At 29.6% G+C, this 17533-nt stretch overlaps 2 protein-coding genes across 2 annotated transcripts in view; both read left to right on the top strand.

The window, feature by feature from the left end:
* Nucleotides 1–17533, top strand: part of LOC124316246 — a 686332-nt gene that overhangs the window by 85552 nt on the left and 583247 nt on the right. The window lies entirely within an intron of this gene.
* LOC124316557 lies at nucleotides 1509–2387 on the top strand. Its single transcript, XM_046782569.1, has 3 exons — nucleotides 1509–1632; nucleotides 1720–1996; nucleotides 2100–2387. Exons 1-3 carry the CDS (start codon nucleotides 1531–1533, stop codon nucleotides 2246–2248), a joined length of 528 nt encoding a protein of 175 aa, XP_046638525.1. The 5' UTR covers nucleotides 1509–1530; the 3' UTR covers nucleotides 2249–2387.

Raw genomic sequence — 17533 nt, 5'->3', positions numbered from 1 at the left:
ATGTTAACATTTTTTAAAAGCCGTATAATAATTTAGTAATATGTCCTGTAGAAACCGGCTGTATGTAGTCGTCTCCATAATATAATATAAAATCGCCTTTGAAGAGTACTAATGTATGTAGAAGAACAGAAAAAAAAGTTCATTCGCACCACAACACTTGATGGCTTATGTAGGTATATAAAGAGACGCGCGTCTCTGCTTGGAATATTCATTCAGTTCCAAGGGACTGCTTGGTCAGCTTTTTCAATTGTTTGGGTCTTTTCTCGGCTCTAATCCATATAAAGAAAAATGTCCCACGTCAACGTTTTCATTCTAGGTCTTTTTCTGGTGATTTCTCAGCATGTCCGAGCAAGCACTTGCGACTCTGAGAGCGTCGAGGATTCGCCAAATATTAATGCGCCGGAAAATTCGATGGTTTTAGAAGATTCACCTCGACTCCCTACTAATAATCCCTGGCTACCGTACTACTACTACACAACACCAATGGCGCCTCAATTTGCAATACCAGGTATTATTTATTATTTGCGTCATTATTGTCATTATTATATACGTCTAATCCAAATCTTTGAACTGTAAAACAGCAGTGAGCACGAAGGTCACTCCAGCGTTCGTCCCGTTCACAAGCTGCACGTCACCCAATAAAGAAACGGGCATTTGTGCAGATAGCATCGCGTGTAATAGATACGGTGGACGAGCCAGTGGGTCTTGTCTTGGAGGTCGCGTTTGTTGCATCAGTGAGTATTATTCTTCACGATTTTCAAAGCGTTAAATGTGAAATGATTTATTTACTCACCGTACAACTTATAAAAGATATTGTTAGCAACACCTGCGACGAATCAGATCCAAAGATTATCACCATCGACAACACTTATTGGCTATCGCCTTCAATGGGCATCGGTTCTTCCACCAGCAGTTGTAGCGTTACGATTAAGTTGAACGCCAAATTGCCTGAACAAGGAAAAGCCGTTTGTCAAGTCCGGTGAGTTTATTATCAATAGGCCTACAGTACATATCAGAAAACATGGCAATTTACTGAGTAAAAAAAATGTGCTTATATTTACAATTTTCGTTGTGTAGGTTGAATTTTATAATGTTTTCCATCGGTCAGCCGGACACGGAGTCAGTTTGTAGCACCGACACGTTCGAAGTGTTGGGAGCTTCCAACAGAATCCCCACAATATGCGGAGACAACGAAGGACAACACAGTACCTAAATTCTTTTTAAAAATCTCTATGTTCCGACAGATGCAAAACAACGTCACTGAATTCGAAATCCATCTTTTATAGTGTACCTAAATGTGCCTCCATCGTCCACCTCTCCTACCGACTTGCAATTGACAGTCACTTTTGGCGCTAATTCAAATTCCTTGCGTGGATGGAATGTTCTCATTTCCATGATTCCTTGCGACTCCGCATACCTCGGCAAGCATTTACACGTATAATATTATTATAAATAAAATAGATGTTATTGACCTATATTTCACATGCAGCACCAACGGATTGCCTTCAGTATTTCACCGCCCGTGTGGGAATGGTAAAATCGTTCAACTGGCGTGATGTTGCCGGAACAGCCACTCGCCAGTTGGCCAATCAAGATTACAGCATCTGCTTCCGCACAACACCAGGAGTTACGGTAAGCCAATAACAAGCTTTTATAATACATTATGAAATAATGCTATTATGAAACATATACAACGTTTTAAATTTCTTAATTTTGTAGAAAACTTTGTGTATGACTCCATGTACGGTGACAGCAACTGGATCTAAAGCCTTTAGTGTTAGCACAGCGATGACAACTCCGACCGCCGATGCAGTTGCAGCTGTTAAGAGGGACGTGAGCCAGTTGTCATCTCTCAACTGCAACAACGACTTCCTCATCATCCCAGAGGGATACAACATTGGGAATCCTACCGCCGTGCTCAACATGGCCTTCGATCGCTACTGCGGAGAAAAGCTCAATGCGCTGCCAGCGAACGCTGTCTCTACCACCGTCTGCAGTAAGTTTCAAAAGTTAGACAAATATTTTCGGTGTCATGAATCATGACACCGAATCATGACTCATGATAATCAAACAATTTAATTCAATTGAAACAAATCTAGCCACTGCGACACCTTTCCGGCTGATCTACCATACCAATGGTGACGAAACGACAACTGCTACGGTAGATGCCCTTCCTGTCAATGGAGTTGCCGTTACTATTCCTACTAATGGAAACAGAGGATTCTGCCTCAATTTTAAGAATTCATAATTCTCAATACAAGGGATGTGTATTCTATACGTATCTACTTAATCGTGCGATTGGTCTTTTATTAGGTGATGGATGGTTCCTTTTTTAATGAGATTTACGCGGATTTACGTTCATATGCGTCCCTGGATATTGGATAATAAACGGTTTTACAAAATGAATGCTGAGCTTTTTGAAATTCTTGGGGAAAAAGGATGCCCCGTTAAATGAGTGATGAGAAATCGTGTGTTTTTCTTGCGCTTTATCTTGCAAGATCTTTCACACTTCGAATGGGTTGGAACCATTAACTCAGGAGGGACTTATGATTACCTAATAAAAGATAGATAGTTAGATAAAGTAAGAGTGAATTATTAACGATTTTTAAGTACCTGATTACGTTCTTCGCCTACCTACTCGCTAGCGCTTCCGATAGAGATATTAGCGGCGATAAACTTAAATGTAGTGCTAAAATATCGCCGGTTAATTCTAAATTAGTCTATCGGAAACACTAGCGTAGCACTAGCATAAGCAATTTATATCGTCATTTAAAATTCATTGAAGATGTGTTTTCACTTCCTGGAAGATTTTCTATTAACCCTTATTTCTATTTCTTTTCCTTCATGCATGTCTGAATAGATTCATTGATTTTAAAGACTTGAAATAGTGTATTGAACATCGATTAACATATCCTGTAACAGGGAAACCCTTGAAATTTGTAAAACAATCAGAATCGTCATTTTAAATTCATTAAATTCATTCTTTTCCATCATGAATGTCTTAATAGATTCATTAATTTTAAAGACTTTAAATAGTGTATTGGACATCGAATTAACATATCATCTAACAAGAAATTTGTTTAAACTTGTAAAACAATTTATATCGTCATTTCAAATTCATTGAAGTTGTGTTTTCACTTCCTGGAAGATTTTCTATCAAATCTTATTTCTATTTCTTTTCCTTCATGAGTGTCTTAATAGATTCATTGATTTTAAAGACTTTAAATAGTGTATTGGACATCGAATTAACACATCGTCTAAAAAGAAATTTGTTTAAACTTGTAAAACAATTGATATCGTTATTTCAAATTCAGTGAAGTTGTGTTTTCACTTCCTGGAAGATTTTCTATCAACTCTTATTTCTATTTCTTTTCCATCATGGATGTCTTAATAGATTCATTGATTTTAAAGACTTTAAATAGTGTATTGGACATCGAATTAACATATCATCTAACAAGAAATTTGTTTAAACTTGTAAAACAATTTATATCGTCATTTCAAATTCATTGAAGTTGTGTTTTCACTTCCTGGAAGATTTTCTATCAAATCTTATTTCTATTTCTTTTCCTTCATGAGTGTCTTAATAGATTCATTGATTTTAAAGACTTTAAATAGTGTATTGGACATCGAATTAACACATCGTCTAAAAAGAAATTTGTTTAAACTTGTAAAACAATTGATATCGTTATTTCAAATTCATTGAAGTTGTGTTTTCACTTCCTGGAAGATTTTCTATCAACTCTTATTTCTATTTCTTTTCCATCATGGATGTCTTAATAGATTCATTGATTTTAAAGACTTTAAATAGTGTATTGGACATCGAATTAACATATCATCTAACAAGAAATTTGTTTAAACTTGTAAAACAATTTATATCGTCATTTCAAATTCATTGAAGTTGTGTTTTCACTTCCTGGAAGATTTTCTATCAACTCTTATTTCTATTTCTTTTCCATCATGGATGTCTTAATAGATTCATTGATTTAAAAGACTTTAAAAAGTTTATTGGACATCGATTCACATATCCTGTAACAGGGAAACCCTTGAAATTTGTAAAACAATCAGAATCGTCATTTTAAATTCATTAAATTCATTCTTTTCCATCATGAATGTCTTAATAGATTCATTAATTTTAAAGACTTTAAATAGTGTATTGGACATCGAATTAACATATCATCTAACAAGAAATTTGTTTAAACTTGTAAAACAATTTATATCGTCATTTCAAATTCATTGAAGTTGTGTTTTCACTTCCTGGAAGATTTTCTATCAACTCTTATTTCTATTTCTTTTCCAACATTGATGTCTTAATATATTCATTGATTTTAAATACTTTAAATAGTTTATTTGACATCGATTAACATATCCTGTAACAGGGAAACCCTTGAAATTTGTAAAACAATCAGAATCGTCATTTCAAATTCATTGAAGTGGTGATTTTTAGTTCCTGGAAGATTTTCTATCAACTCTTATTTCTATTTCTTTTCTTTCGTGCATGTATTAATAGATTCATTGATTTTAAAGACTTTAAATAGTGTATTGGACATCAAATTAACATATCGTCTAACAAGAAATTTGTTTAAACTTGTAAAACAATTGATATCGTCATTTCAAATTCATTGAAGTTGTGTTTTCACTTCCTGGAAGATTTTCTATCAAATCTTATTTCTATTTCTTTTCCTTCATGAGTGTCTTAATAGATCCATTGATTTTAAAGACTTTAAATAGTGTATTGGACATCGAATTAACACATCGTCTAAAAAGAAATTTGTTTAAACTTGTAAAACAATTGATATCGTCATTTCAAATTCATTGAAGTTGTGTTTTCACTTCCTGGAAGATTTTCTATCAAATCTTATTTCTATTTCTTTTCCTTCATGAGTGTCTTAATAGATTCATTGATTTTAAAGACTTTAAATAGTGTATTGGACATCGAATTAACACATCGTCTAAAAAGAAATTTGTTTAAACTTGTAAAACAATTTATATCGTCATTTCAAATTCATTGAAGTTGTGTTTTCACTTCCTGGAAGATTTTCTATCAACTCTTATTTCTATTTCTTTTCCATCATGGATGTCTTAATAGATTCATTGATTTTAAAGACTTTAAAAAGTTTATTGGACATCGATTCACATATCCTGTAACAGGGAAACCCTTGAATTTGTAAAACAGTCAGAATCGTCATTTTAAATTCATTGAAGTTGTGTTTTCAGTTCCTGGAAGATTTTCTATCAACTCTTATTTCTATTTCTTTTCCAACATTGATGTCTTAATATATTCATTGATTTTAAATACTTTAAATAGTTTATTTGACATCGATTAACATATCCTGTAACAGGGAAACCCTTGAAATTTGTAAAACAGTCAGAATCGTCATTTTAAATTCATTGAAGTTGTGTTTTCAGTTCCTGGAAGATTTTCTATCAACTCTTATTTCTATTTCTTTTCCATCATGGATGTCTTAATAGATTCATTGATTTAAAAGACTTTAAAAAGTTTATTGGACATCGATTCACATATCCTGTAACAGGGAAACCCTTGAAATTTGTAAAACAGTCAGAATCGTCATTTTAAATTCATTGAAGTTGTGTTTTCAGTTCCTGGAAGATTTTCTATCAACTCTTATTTCTATTTCTTTTCCATCATGGATGTCTTAATAGATTCATTGATTTTAAAGACTTTAAATAGTGTATTGGACATCGAATTAACATATCATCTAACAAGAAATTTGTTTAAACTTGTAAAACAATTTATATCGTCATTTCAAATTCATTGAAGTTGTGTTTTCACTTCCTGGAAGATTTTGTATCAACTCTTATTTCTATTTCTTTTCCATCATGGATGTCTTTATAGATTCATTGATTTTAAAGACTTTAAAAAGTTTATTGGACATCGATTCACATATCCTGTAACAGGGAAACCCTTGAATTTGTAAAACAGTCAGAATCGTCATTTTAAATTCATTGAAGTTGTGTTTTCAGTTCCTGGAAGATTTTCTATCAACTCTTATTTCTATTTCTTTTCCAACATTGATGTCTTAATATATTCATTGATTTTAAATACTTTAAATAGTTTATTTGACATCGATTAACATATCCTGTAACAGGGAAACCCTTGAAATTTGTAAAACAATCAGAATCGTCATTTTAAATTCATTAAATTCATTCTTTTCCATCATGAATGTCTTAATAGATTCATTAATTTTAAAGACTTTAAATAGTGTATTGGACATCGATGAACATATCCTGTAACAGGGAAACCCTTGAAATTTGTAAAACAGTCAGAATCGTCATTTTAAATTCATTGAAGTTGTGTTTTCAGTTCCTGGAAGATTTTCTATCAACTCTTATTTCTATTTCTTTTCCATCATGGATGTCTTAATAGATTCATTGATTTTAAAGACTTTAAATAGTGTATTGGACATCGAATTAACATATCATCTAACAAGAAATTTGTTTAAACTTGTAAAACAATTTATATCGTCATTTCAAATTCATTGAAGTTGTGTTTTCACTTCCTGGAAGATTTTCTATCAACTCTTATTTCTATTTCTTTTCCATCATGGATGTCTTAATAGATTCATTGATTTTAAAGACTTTAAAAAGTTTATTGGACATCGATTCACATATCCTGTAACAGGGAAACCCTTGAATTTGTAAAACAGTCAGAATCGTCATTTTAAATTCATTGAAGTTGTGTTTTCAGTTCCTGGAAGATTTTCTATCAACTCTTATTTCTATTTCTTTTCCAACATTGATGTCTTAATATATTCATTGATTTTAAATACTTTAAATAGTTTATTTGACATCGATTAACATATCCTGTAACAGGGAAACCCTTGAAATTTGTAAAACAGTCAGAATCGTCATTTTAAATTCATTGAAGTTGTGTTTTCAGTTCCTGGAAGATTTTCTATCAATTCTTATTTCTATTTCTTTTCCATCATGGATGTCTTAATAGATTCATTGATTTTAAAGACTTTAAATAGTGTATTGGACATCGAATTAACACATCGTCTAAAAAGAAATTTGTTTAAACTTGTAAAACAATTTATATCGTCATTTCAAATTCATTGAAGTTGTGTTTTCACTTCCTGGAAGATTTTCTATCAATTCTTATTTCTATTTCTTTTCCATCATGGATGTCTAAATAGATTCATTGATTTTAAAGACTTTAAATAGTGTATTGGACATCGAATTAACATATTATCTAACAAGAAATTTGTTTAAACTTGTAAAACAATTTATATCGTCATTTCAAATTCATTGAAGTTGTGTTTTCACTTCCTGGAAGATTTTCTATCAACTCTTATTTCTATTTCTTTTCCATCATGGGTGTTAATAGATTCATTGATTTTAAAGACTTTAAAAAGTTTATTGGACATCGATTCACATATCCTGTAACAGGGAAACCCTTGAATTTGTAAAACAGTCAGAATCGTCATTTTAAATTCATTGAAGTTGTGTTTTCAGTTCCTGGAAGATTTTCTATCAATTCTTATTTCTATTTCTTTTCCATCATGGATGTCTTAATAGATTCATTGATTTTAAAGACTTTAAATAGTGTATTGGACATCGAATTAACACATCGTCTAAAAAGAAATTTGTTTAAACTTGTAAAACAATTTATATCGTCATTTCAAATTCATTGAAGTTGTGTTTTCACTTCCTGGAAGATTTTCTATCAACTCTTATTTCTATTTCTTTTCCATCATGGATGTCTTAATAGATTCATTGATTTTAAAGACTTTAAAAAGTTTATTGGACATCGATTCACATATCCTGTAACAGGGAAACCCTTGAAATTTGTAAAACAGTCAGAATCGTCATTTTAAATTCATTGAAGTTGTGTTTTCAGTTCCTGGAAGATTTTCTATCAACTCTTATTTCTATTTCTTTTCCATCATGGATGTCTTAATAGATTCATTGATTTTAAAGACTTTAAATAGTGTATTGGACATCGAATTAACATATCATCTAACAAGAAATTTGTTTAAACTTGTAAAACAATTTATATCGTCATTTCAAATTCATTGAAGTTGTGTTTTCACTTCCTGGAAGATTTTCTATCAACTCTTATTTCTATTTCTTTTCCATCATGGATGTCTTAATAGATTCATTGATTTTAAAGACTTTAAAAAGTTTATTGGACATCGATTCACATATCCTGTAACAGGGAAACCCTTGAATTTGTAAAACAGTCAGAATCGTCATTTTAAATTCATTGAAGTTGTGTTTTCAGTTCCTGGAAGATTTTCTATCAACTCTTATTTCTATTTCTTTTCCAACATTGATGTCTTAATATATTCATTGATTTTAAATACTTTAAATAGTTTATTTGACATCGATTAACATATCCTGTAACAGGGAAACCCTTGAAATTTGTAAAACAGTCAGAATCGTCATTTTAAATTCATTGAAGTTGTGTTTTCAGTTCCTGGAAGATTTTCTATCAACTCTTATTTCTATTTCTTTTCCAACATTGATGTCTTAATATATTCATTGATTTTAAATACTTTAAATAGTTTATTTGACATCGATTAACATATCCTGTAACAGGGAAACCCTTGAAATTTGTAAAACAGTCAGAATCGTCATTTTAAATTCATTGAAGTTGTGTTTTCAGTTCCTGGAAGATTTTCTATCAATTCTTATTTCTATTTCTTTTCCATCATGGATGTCTTAATAGATTCATTGATTTTAAAGACTTTAAATAGTGTATTGGACATCGAATTAACATATCATCTAACAAGAAATTTGTTTAAACTTGTAAAACAATTTATATCGTCATTTCAAATTCATTGAAGTTGTGTTTTCACTTCCTGGAAGATTTTCTATCAACTCTTATTTCTATTTCTTTTCCATCATGGATGTCTTAATAGATTCATTGATTTTAAAGACTTTAAAAAGTTTATTGGACATCGATTCACATATCCTGTAACAGGGAAACCCTTGAAATTTGTAAAACAATCAGAATCGTCATTTTAAATTCATTAAATTCATTCTTTTCCATCATGAATGTCTTAATAGATTCATTAATTTTAAAGACTTTAAATAGTGTATTGGACATCGATGAACATATCCTGTAACAGGGAAACCCTTGAAATTTGTAAAACAGTCAGAATCGTCATTTTAAATTCATTGAAGTTGTGTTTTCAGTTCCTGGAAGATTTTCTATCAACTCTTATTTCTATTTCTTTTCCATCATGGATGTCTTAATAGATTCATTGATTTTAAAGACTTTAAATAGTGTATTGGACATCGAATTAACATATCATCTAACAAGAAATTTGTTTAAACTTGTAAAACAATTTATATCGTCATTTCAAATTCATTGAAGTTGTGTTTTCACTTCCTGGAAGATTTTCTATCAACTCTTATTTCTATTTCTTTTCCATCATGGATGTCTTAATAGATTCATTGATTTTAAAGACTTTAAAAAGTTTATTGGACATCGATTCACATATCCTGTAACAGGGAAACCCTTGAATTTGTAAAACAGTCAGAATCGTCATTTTAAATTCATTGAAGTTGTGTTTTCAGTTCCTGGAAGATTTTCTATCAACTCTTATTTCTATTTCTTTTCCAACATTGATGTCTTAATATATTCATTGATTTTAAATACTTTAAATAGTTTATTTGACATCGATTAACATATCCTGTAACAGGGAAACCCTTGAAATTTGTAAAACAGTCAGAATCGTCATTTTAAATTCATTGAAGTTGTGTTTTCAGTTCCTGGAAGATTTTCTATCAACTCTTATTTCTATTTCTTTTCCATCATGGATGTCTTAATAGATTCATTGATTTTAAAGACTTTAAAAAGTTTATTGGACATCGATTCACATATCCTGTAACAGGGAAACCCTTGAATTTGTAAAACAGTCAGAATCGTCATTTTAAATTCATTGAAGTTGTGTTTTCAGTTCCTGGAAGATTTTCTATCAACTCTTATTTCTATTTCTTTTCCATCATGGATGTCTTAATAGATTCATTGATTTAAAAGACTTTAAAAAGTTTATTGGACATCGATTCACATATCCTGTAACAGCGAAACCCTTGAAATTTGTAAAACAGTCAGAATCGTCATTTTAAATTCATTGAAGTTGTGTTTTCAGTTCCTGGAAGATTTTCTATCAACTCTTATTTCTATTTCTTTTCCATCATGGATGTCTTAATATATTCATTGATTTTAAAGACTTTAAATAGTGTATTGGACATCGATTAACATATCCTGTAACAGGGAAACCCTTGAAATTTGTAAAACAATCAGAATCGTCATTTTAAATTCATTAAATTCATTCTTTTCCATCATGAATGTCTTAATAGATTCATTAATTTTAAAGACTTTAAATAGTGTATTGGACATCGATGAACATATCCTGTAACAGGGAAACCCTTGAAATTTGTAAAACAGTCAGAATCGTCATTTTAAATTCATTGAAGTTGTGTTTTCAGTTCCTGGAAGATTTTCTATCAACTCTTATTTCTATTTCTTTTCCATCATGGATGTCTTAATAGATTCATTGATTTTAAAGACTTTAAATAGTGTATTGGACATCGAATTAACATATCATCTAACAAGAAATTTGTTTAAACTTGTAAAACAATTTATATCGTCATTTCAAATTCATTGAAGTTGTGTTTTCACTTCCTGGAAGATTTTCTATCAACTCTTATTTCTATTTCTTTTCCATCATGGATGTCTTAATAGATTCATTGATTTTAAAGACTTTAAAAAGTTTATTGGACATCGATTCACATATCCTGTAACAGGGAAACCCTTGAAATTTGTAAAACAGTCAGAATCGTCATTTTAAATTCATTGAAGTTGTGTTTTCAGTTCCTGGAAGATTTTCTATCAACTCTTATTTCTATTTCTTTTCCATCATGGATGTCTTAATATATTCATTGATTTTAAAGACTTTAAATAGTGTATTGGACATCGATTAACATATCCTGTAACAGGGAAACCCTTGAAATTTGTAAAACAGTCAGAATCGTCATTTTAAATTCATTGAAGTTGTGTTTTCAGTTCCTGGAAGATTTTCTATCAACTCTTATTTCTATTTCTTTTCCATCATGGATGTCTTAATAGATTCATTGATTTTAAAGACTTTAAATAGTGTATTGGACATCGAATTAACATATCATCTAACAAGAAATTTGTTTAAACTTGTAAAACAATTTATATCGTCATTTCAAATTCATTGAAGTTGTGTTTTCACTTCCTGGAAGATTTTCTATCAACTCTTATTTCTATTTCTTTTCCATCATGGATGTCTTAATAGATTCATTGATTTAAAAGACTTTAAAAAGTTTATTGGACATCGATTCACATATCCTGTAACAGCGAAACCCTTGAAATTTGTAAAACAGTCAGAATCGTCATTTTAAATTCATTGAAGTTGTGTTTTCAGTTCCTGGAAGATTTTCTATCAACTCTTATTTCTATTTCTTTTCCATCATGGATGTCTTAATATATTCATTGATTTTAAAGACTTTAAATAGTGTATTGGACATCGATTAACATATCCTGTAACAGGGAAACCCTTGAAATTTGTAAAACAATCAGAATCGTCATTTTAAATTCATTAAATTCATTCTTTTCCATCATGAATGTCTTAATAGATTCATTAATTTTAAAGACTTTAAATAGTGTATTGGACATCGATGAACATATCCTGTAACAGGGAAACCCTTGAAATTTGTAAAACAGTCAGAATCGTCATTTTAAATTCATTGAAGTTGTGTTTTCAGTTCCTGGAAGATTTTCTATCAACTCTTATTTCTATTTCTTTTCCATCATGGATGTCTTAATAGATTCATTGATTTTAAAGACTTTAAATAGTGTATTGGACATCGAATTAACATATCATCTAACAAGAAATTTGTTTAAACTTGTAAAACAATTTATATCGTCATTTCAAATTCATTGAAGTTGTGTTTTCACTTCCTGGAAGATTTTCTATCAACTCTTATTTCTATTTCTTTTCCATCATGGATGTCTTAATAGATTCATTGATTTTAAAGACTTTAAAAAGTTTATTGGACATCGATTCACATATCCTGTAACAGGGAAACCCTTGAAATTTGTAAAACAGTCAGAATCGTCATTTTAAATTCATTGAAGTTGTGTTTTCAGTTCCTGGAAGATTTTCTATCAACTCTTATTTCTATTTCTTTTCCATCATGGATGTCTTAATATATTCATTGATTTTAAAGACTTTAAATAGTGTATTGGACATCGATTAACATATCCTGTAACAGGGAAACCCTTGAAATTTGTAAAACAGTCAGAATCGTCATTTTAAATTCATTGAAGTTGTGTTTTCAGTTCCTGGAAGATTTTCTATCAACTCTTATTTCTATTTCTTTTCCATCATGGATGTCTTAATAGATTCATTGATTTTAAAGACTTTAAATAGTGTATTGGACATCGAATTAACATATCATCTAACAAGAAATTTGTTTAAACTTGTAAAACAATTTATATCGTCATTTCAAATTCATTGAAGTTGTGTTTTCACTTCCTGGAAGATTTTCTATCAACTCTTATTTCTATTTCTTTTCCATCATGGATGTCTTAATAGATTCATTGATTTTAAAGACTTTAAAAAGTTTATTGGACATCGATTCACATATCCTGTAACAGGGAAACCCTTGAATTTGTAAAACAGTCAGAATCGTCATTTTAAATTCATTGAAGTTGTGTTTTCAGTTCCTGGAAGATTTTCTATCAACTCTTATTTCTATTTCTTTTCCAACATTGATGTCTTAATATATTCATTGATTTTAAATACTTTAAATAGTTTATTTGACATCGATTAACATATCCTGTAACAGGGAAACCCTTGAAATTTGTAAAACAGTCAGAATCGTCATTTTAAATTCATTGAAGTTGTGTTTTCAGTTCCTGGAAGATTTTCTATCAACTCTTATTTCTATTTCTTTTCCATCATGGATGTCTTAATAGATTCATTGATTTTAAAGACTTTAAATAGTGTATTGGACATCGAATTAACATATCATCTAACAAGAAATTTGTTTAAACTTGTAAAACAATTTATATCGTCATTTCAAATTCATTGAAGTTGTGTTTTCACTTCCTGGAAGATTTTCTATCAACTCTTATTTCTATTTCTTTTCCATCATGGATGTCTTAATAGATTCATTGATTTTAAAGACTTTAAAAAGTTTATTGGACATCGATTCACATATCCTGTAACAGGGAAACCCTTGAATTTGTAAAACAGTCAGAATCGTCATTTTAAATTCATTGAAGTTGTGTTTTCAGTTCCTGGAAGATTTTCTATCAACTCTTATTTCTATTTCTTTTCCAACATTGATGTCTTAATATATTCATTGATTTTAAATACTTTAAATAGTTTATTTGACATCGATTAACATATCCTGTAACAGGGAAACCCTTGAAATTTGTAAAACAGTCAGAATCGTCATTTTAAATTCATTGAAGTTGTGTTTTCAGTTCCTGGAAGATTTTCTATCAATTCTTATTTCTATTTCTTTTCCATCATGGATGTCTTAATAGATTCATTGATTTTAAAGACTTTAAATAGTGTATTGGACATCGAATTAACACATCGTCTAAAAAGAAATTTGTTTAAACTTGTAAAACAATTTATATCGTCATTTCAAATTCATTGAAGTTGTGTTTTCACTTCCTGGAAGATTTTCTATCAACTCTTATTTCTATTTCTTTTCCATCATGGATGTCTTAATAGATTCATTGATTTTAAAGACTTTAAAAAGTTTATTGGACATCGATTCACATATCCTGTAACAGGGAAACCCTTGAATTTGTAAAACAGTCAGAATCGTCATTTTAAATTCATTGAAGTTGTGTTTTCAGTTCCTGGAAGATTTTCTATCAACTCTTATTTCTATTTCTTTTCCAACATTGATGTCTTAATATATTCATTGATTTTAAATACTTTAAATAGTTTATTTGACATCGATTAACATATCCTGTAACAGGGAAACCCTTGAAATTTGTAAAACAGTCAGAATCGTCATTTTAAATTCATTGAAGTTGTGTTTTCAGTTCCTGGAAGATTTTCTATCAACTCTTATTTCTATTTCTTTTCCATCATGGATGTCTTAATAGATTCATTGATTTTAAAGACTTTAAATAGTGTATTGGACATCGAATTAACATATCATCTAACAAGAAATTTGTTTAAACTTGTAAAACAATTTATATCGTCATTTCAAATTCATTGAAGTTGTGTTTTCACTTCCTGGAAGATTTTCTATCAACTCTTATTTCTATTTCTTTTCCATCATGGATGTCTTAATAGATTCATTGATTTTAAAGACTTTAAAAAGTTTATTGGACATCGATTCACATATCCTGTAACAGGGAAACCCTTGAATTTGTAAAACAGTCAGAATCGTCATTTTAAATTCATTGAAGTTGTGTTTTCAGTTCCTGGAAGATTTTCTATCAACTCTTATTTCTATTTCTTTTCCAACATTGATGTCTTAATATATTCATTGATTTTAAATACTTTAAATAGTTTATTTGACATCGATTAACATATCCTGTAACAGGGAAACCCTTGAAATTTGTAAAACAGTCAGAATCGTCATTTTAAATTCATTGAAGTTGTGTTTTCAGTTCCTGGAAGATTTTCTATCAATTCTTATTTCTATTTCTTTTCCATCATGGATGTCTTAATAGATTCATTGATTTTAAAGATTTTAAATAGTGTATTGGACATCGAATTAACACATCGTCTAAAAAGAAATTTGTTTAAACTTGTAAAACAATTTATATCGTCATTTCAAATTCATTGAAGTTGTGTTTTCACTTCCTGGAAGATTTTCTATCAACTCTTATTTCTATTTCTTTTCCATCATGGATGTCTTAATAGATTCATTGATTTTAAAGACTTTAAAAAGTTTATTGGACATCGATTCACATATCCTGTAACAGGGAAACCCTTGAAATTTGTAAAACAGTCAGAATCGTCATTTTAAATTCATTGAAGTTGTGTTTTCAGTTCCTGGAAGATTTTCTATCAACTCTTATTTCTATTTCTTTTCCATCATGGATGTCTTAATATATTCATTGATTTTAAATACTTTAAATAGTTTATTTGACATCGATTAACATATCCTGTAACAGGGAAACCCTTGAAATTTGTAAAACAGTCAGAATCGTCATTTTAAATTCATTGAAGTTGTGTTTTCAGTTCCTGGAAGATTTTCTATCAACTCTTATTTCTATTTCTTTTCCATCATGGATGTCTTAATAGATTCATTGATTTTAAAGACTTTAAATAGTGTATTGGACATCGAATTAACATATCATCTAACAAGAAATTTGTTTAAACTTGTAAAACAATTTATATCGTCATTTCAAATTCATTGAAGTTGTGTTTTCACTTCCTGGAAGATTTTCTATCAACTCTTATTTCTATTTCTTTTCCATCATGGATGTCTTAATAGATTCATTGATTTTAAAGACTTTAAAAAGTTTATTGGACATCGATTCACATATCCTGTAACAGGGAAACCCTTGAATTTGTAAAACAGTCAGAATCGTCATTTTAAATTCATTGAAGTTGTGTTTTCAGTTCCTGGAAGATTTTCTATCAACTCTTATTTCTATTTCTTTTCCAACATTGATGTCTTAATATATTCATTGATTTTAAATACTTTAAATAGTTTATTTGACATCGATTAACATATCCTGTAACAGGGAAACCCTTGAAATTTGTAAAACAGTCAGAATCGTCATTTTAAATTCATTGAAGTTGTGTTTTCAGTTCCTGGAAGATTTTCTATCAACTCTTATTTCTATTTCTTTTCCAACATTGATGTCTTAATATATTCATTGATTTTAAATACTTTAAATAGTTTATTTGACATCGATTAACATATCCTGTAACAGGGAAACCCTTGAAATTTGTAAAACAGTCAGAATCGTCATTTTAAATTCATTGAAGTTGTGTTTTCAGTTCCTGGAAGATTTTCTATCAATTCTTATTTCTATTTCTTTTCCATCATGGATGTCTTAATAGATTCATTGATTTTAAAGACTTTAAATAGTGTATTGGACATCGAATTAACACATCGTCTAAAAAGAAATTTGTTTAAACTTGTAAAACAATTTATATCGTCATTTCAAATTCATTGAAGTTGTGTTTTCACTTCCTGGAAGATTTTCTATCAACTCTTATTTCTATTTCTTTTCCATCATGGATGTCTTAATAGATTCATTGATTTTAAAGACTTTAAAAAGTTTATTGGACATCGATTCACATATCCTGTAACAGGGAAACCCTTGAATTTGTAAAACAGTCAGAATCGTCATTTTAAATTCATTGAAGTTGTGTTTTCAGTTCCTGGAAGATTTTCTATCAACTCTTATTTCTATTTCTTTTCCAACATTGATGTCTTAATATATTCATTGATTTTAAATACTTTAAATAGTTTATTTGACATCGATTAACATATCCTGTAACAGGGAAACCCTTGAAATTTGTAAAACAGTCAGAATCGTCATTTTAAATTCATTGAAGTTGTGTTTTCAGTTCCTGGAAGATTTTCTATCAACTCTTATTTCTATTTCTTTTCCATCATGGATGTCTTAATAGATTCATTGATTTAAAAGACTTTAAAAAGTTTATTGGACATCGATTCACATATCCTGTAACAGGGAAACCCTTGAAATTTGTAAAACAGTCAGAATCGTCATTTTAAATTCATTGAAGTTGTGTTTTCAGTTCCTGGAAGATTTTCTATCAACTCTTATTTCTATTTCTTTTCCATCATGGATGTCTTAATATATTCATTGATTTTAAAGACTTTAAATAGTGTATTGGACATCGATTAACATATCCTGTAACAGGGAAACCCTTGAAATTTGTAAAACAGTCAGAATCGTCATTTTAAATTCATTAAATTCATTCTTTTCCATCATGAATGTCTTAATAGATTCATTAATTTTAAAGACTTTAAATAGTGTATTGGACATCGATGAACATATCCTGTAACAGGGAAACCCTTGAAATTTGTAAAACAGTCAGAATCGTCATTTTAAATTCATTGAAGTTGTGTTTTCAGTTCCTGGAAGATTTTCTATCAACTCTTATTTCTATTTCTTTTCCATCATGGATGTCTTAATAGATTCATTGATTTTAAAGACTTTAAATAGTGTATTGGACATCGATTCACATATCCTGTAACAGGGAAACCCTTGAAATTTGTAAAACAGTCAGAATCGTCATTTTAAATTCATTGAAGTTGTGTTTTCAGTTCCTGGAAGATTTTCTATCAACTCTTATTTCTATTTCTTTTCCAACATTGATGTCTTAATATATTCATTGATTTTAAATACTTTAAATAGTTTATTTGACATCGATTAACATATCCTGTAACAGGGAAACCCTTGAAATTTGTAAAACAGTCAGAATCGTCATTTTAAATTCATTGAAGTTGTGTTTTCAGTTCCTGGAAGATTTTCTATCAATTCTTATTTCTATTTCTTTTCCATCATGGATGT

The sequence above is a fragment of the Daphnia pulicaria genome, chromosome 12 (genome assembly GCF_021234035.1).
Source record: "Daphnia pulicaria isolate SC F1-1A chromosome 12, SC_F0-13Bv2, whole genome shotgun sequence".
NCBI classification, from domain to species: domain Eukaryota; kingdom Metazoa; phylum Arthropoda; class Branchiopoda; order Diplostraca; family Daphniidae; genus Daphnia; species Daphnia pulicaria.
This window is presented reverse-complemented; position numbering and strand designations above follow the sequence as displayed.

Excerpts from the sequence above, each read along its gene's own strand:
- LOC124316557 (XM_046782569.1), top strand. The coding sequence starts at position 1,531 with ATGGTAAAATCGTTCAACTGGCGTGATGTTGCCGGAACAGCCACTCGC. Across the intron at positions 1,633-1,719 it reads GCACAACACCAGGAGTTACG|AAAACTTTGTGTATGACTCC; the intron begins GTAAGCCAATAA and ends TTAATTTTGTAG. Across the intron at positions 1,997-2,099 it reads TGTCTCTACCACCGTCTGCA|CCACTGCGACACCTTTCCGG; the intron begins GTAAGTTTCAAA and ends AAACAAATCTAG.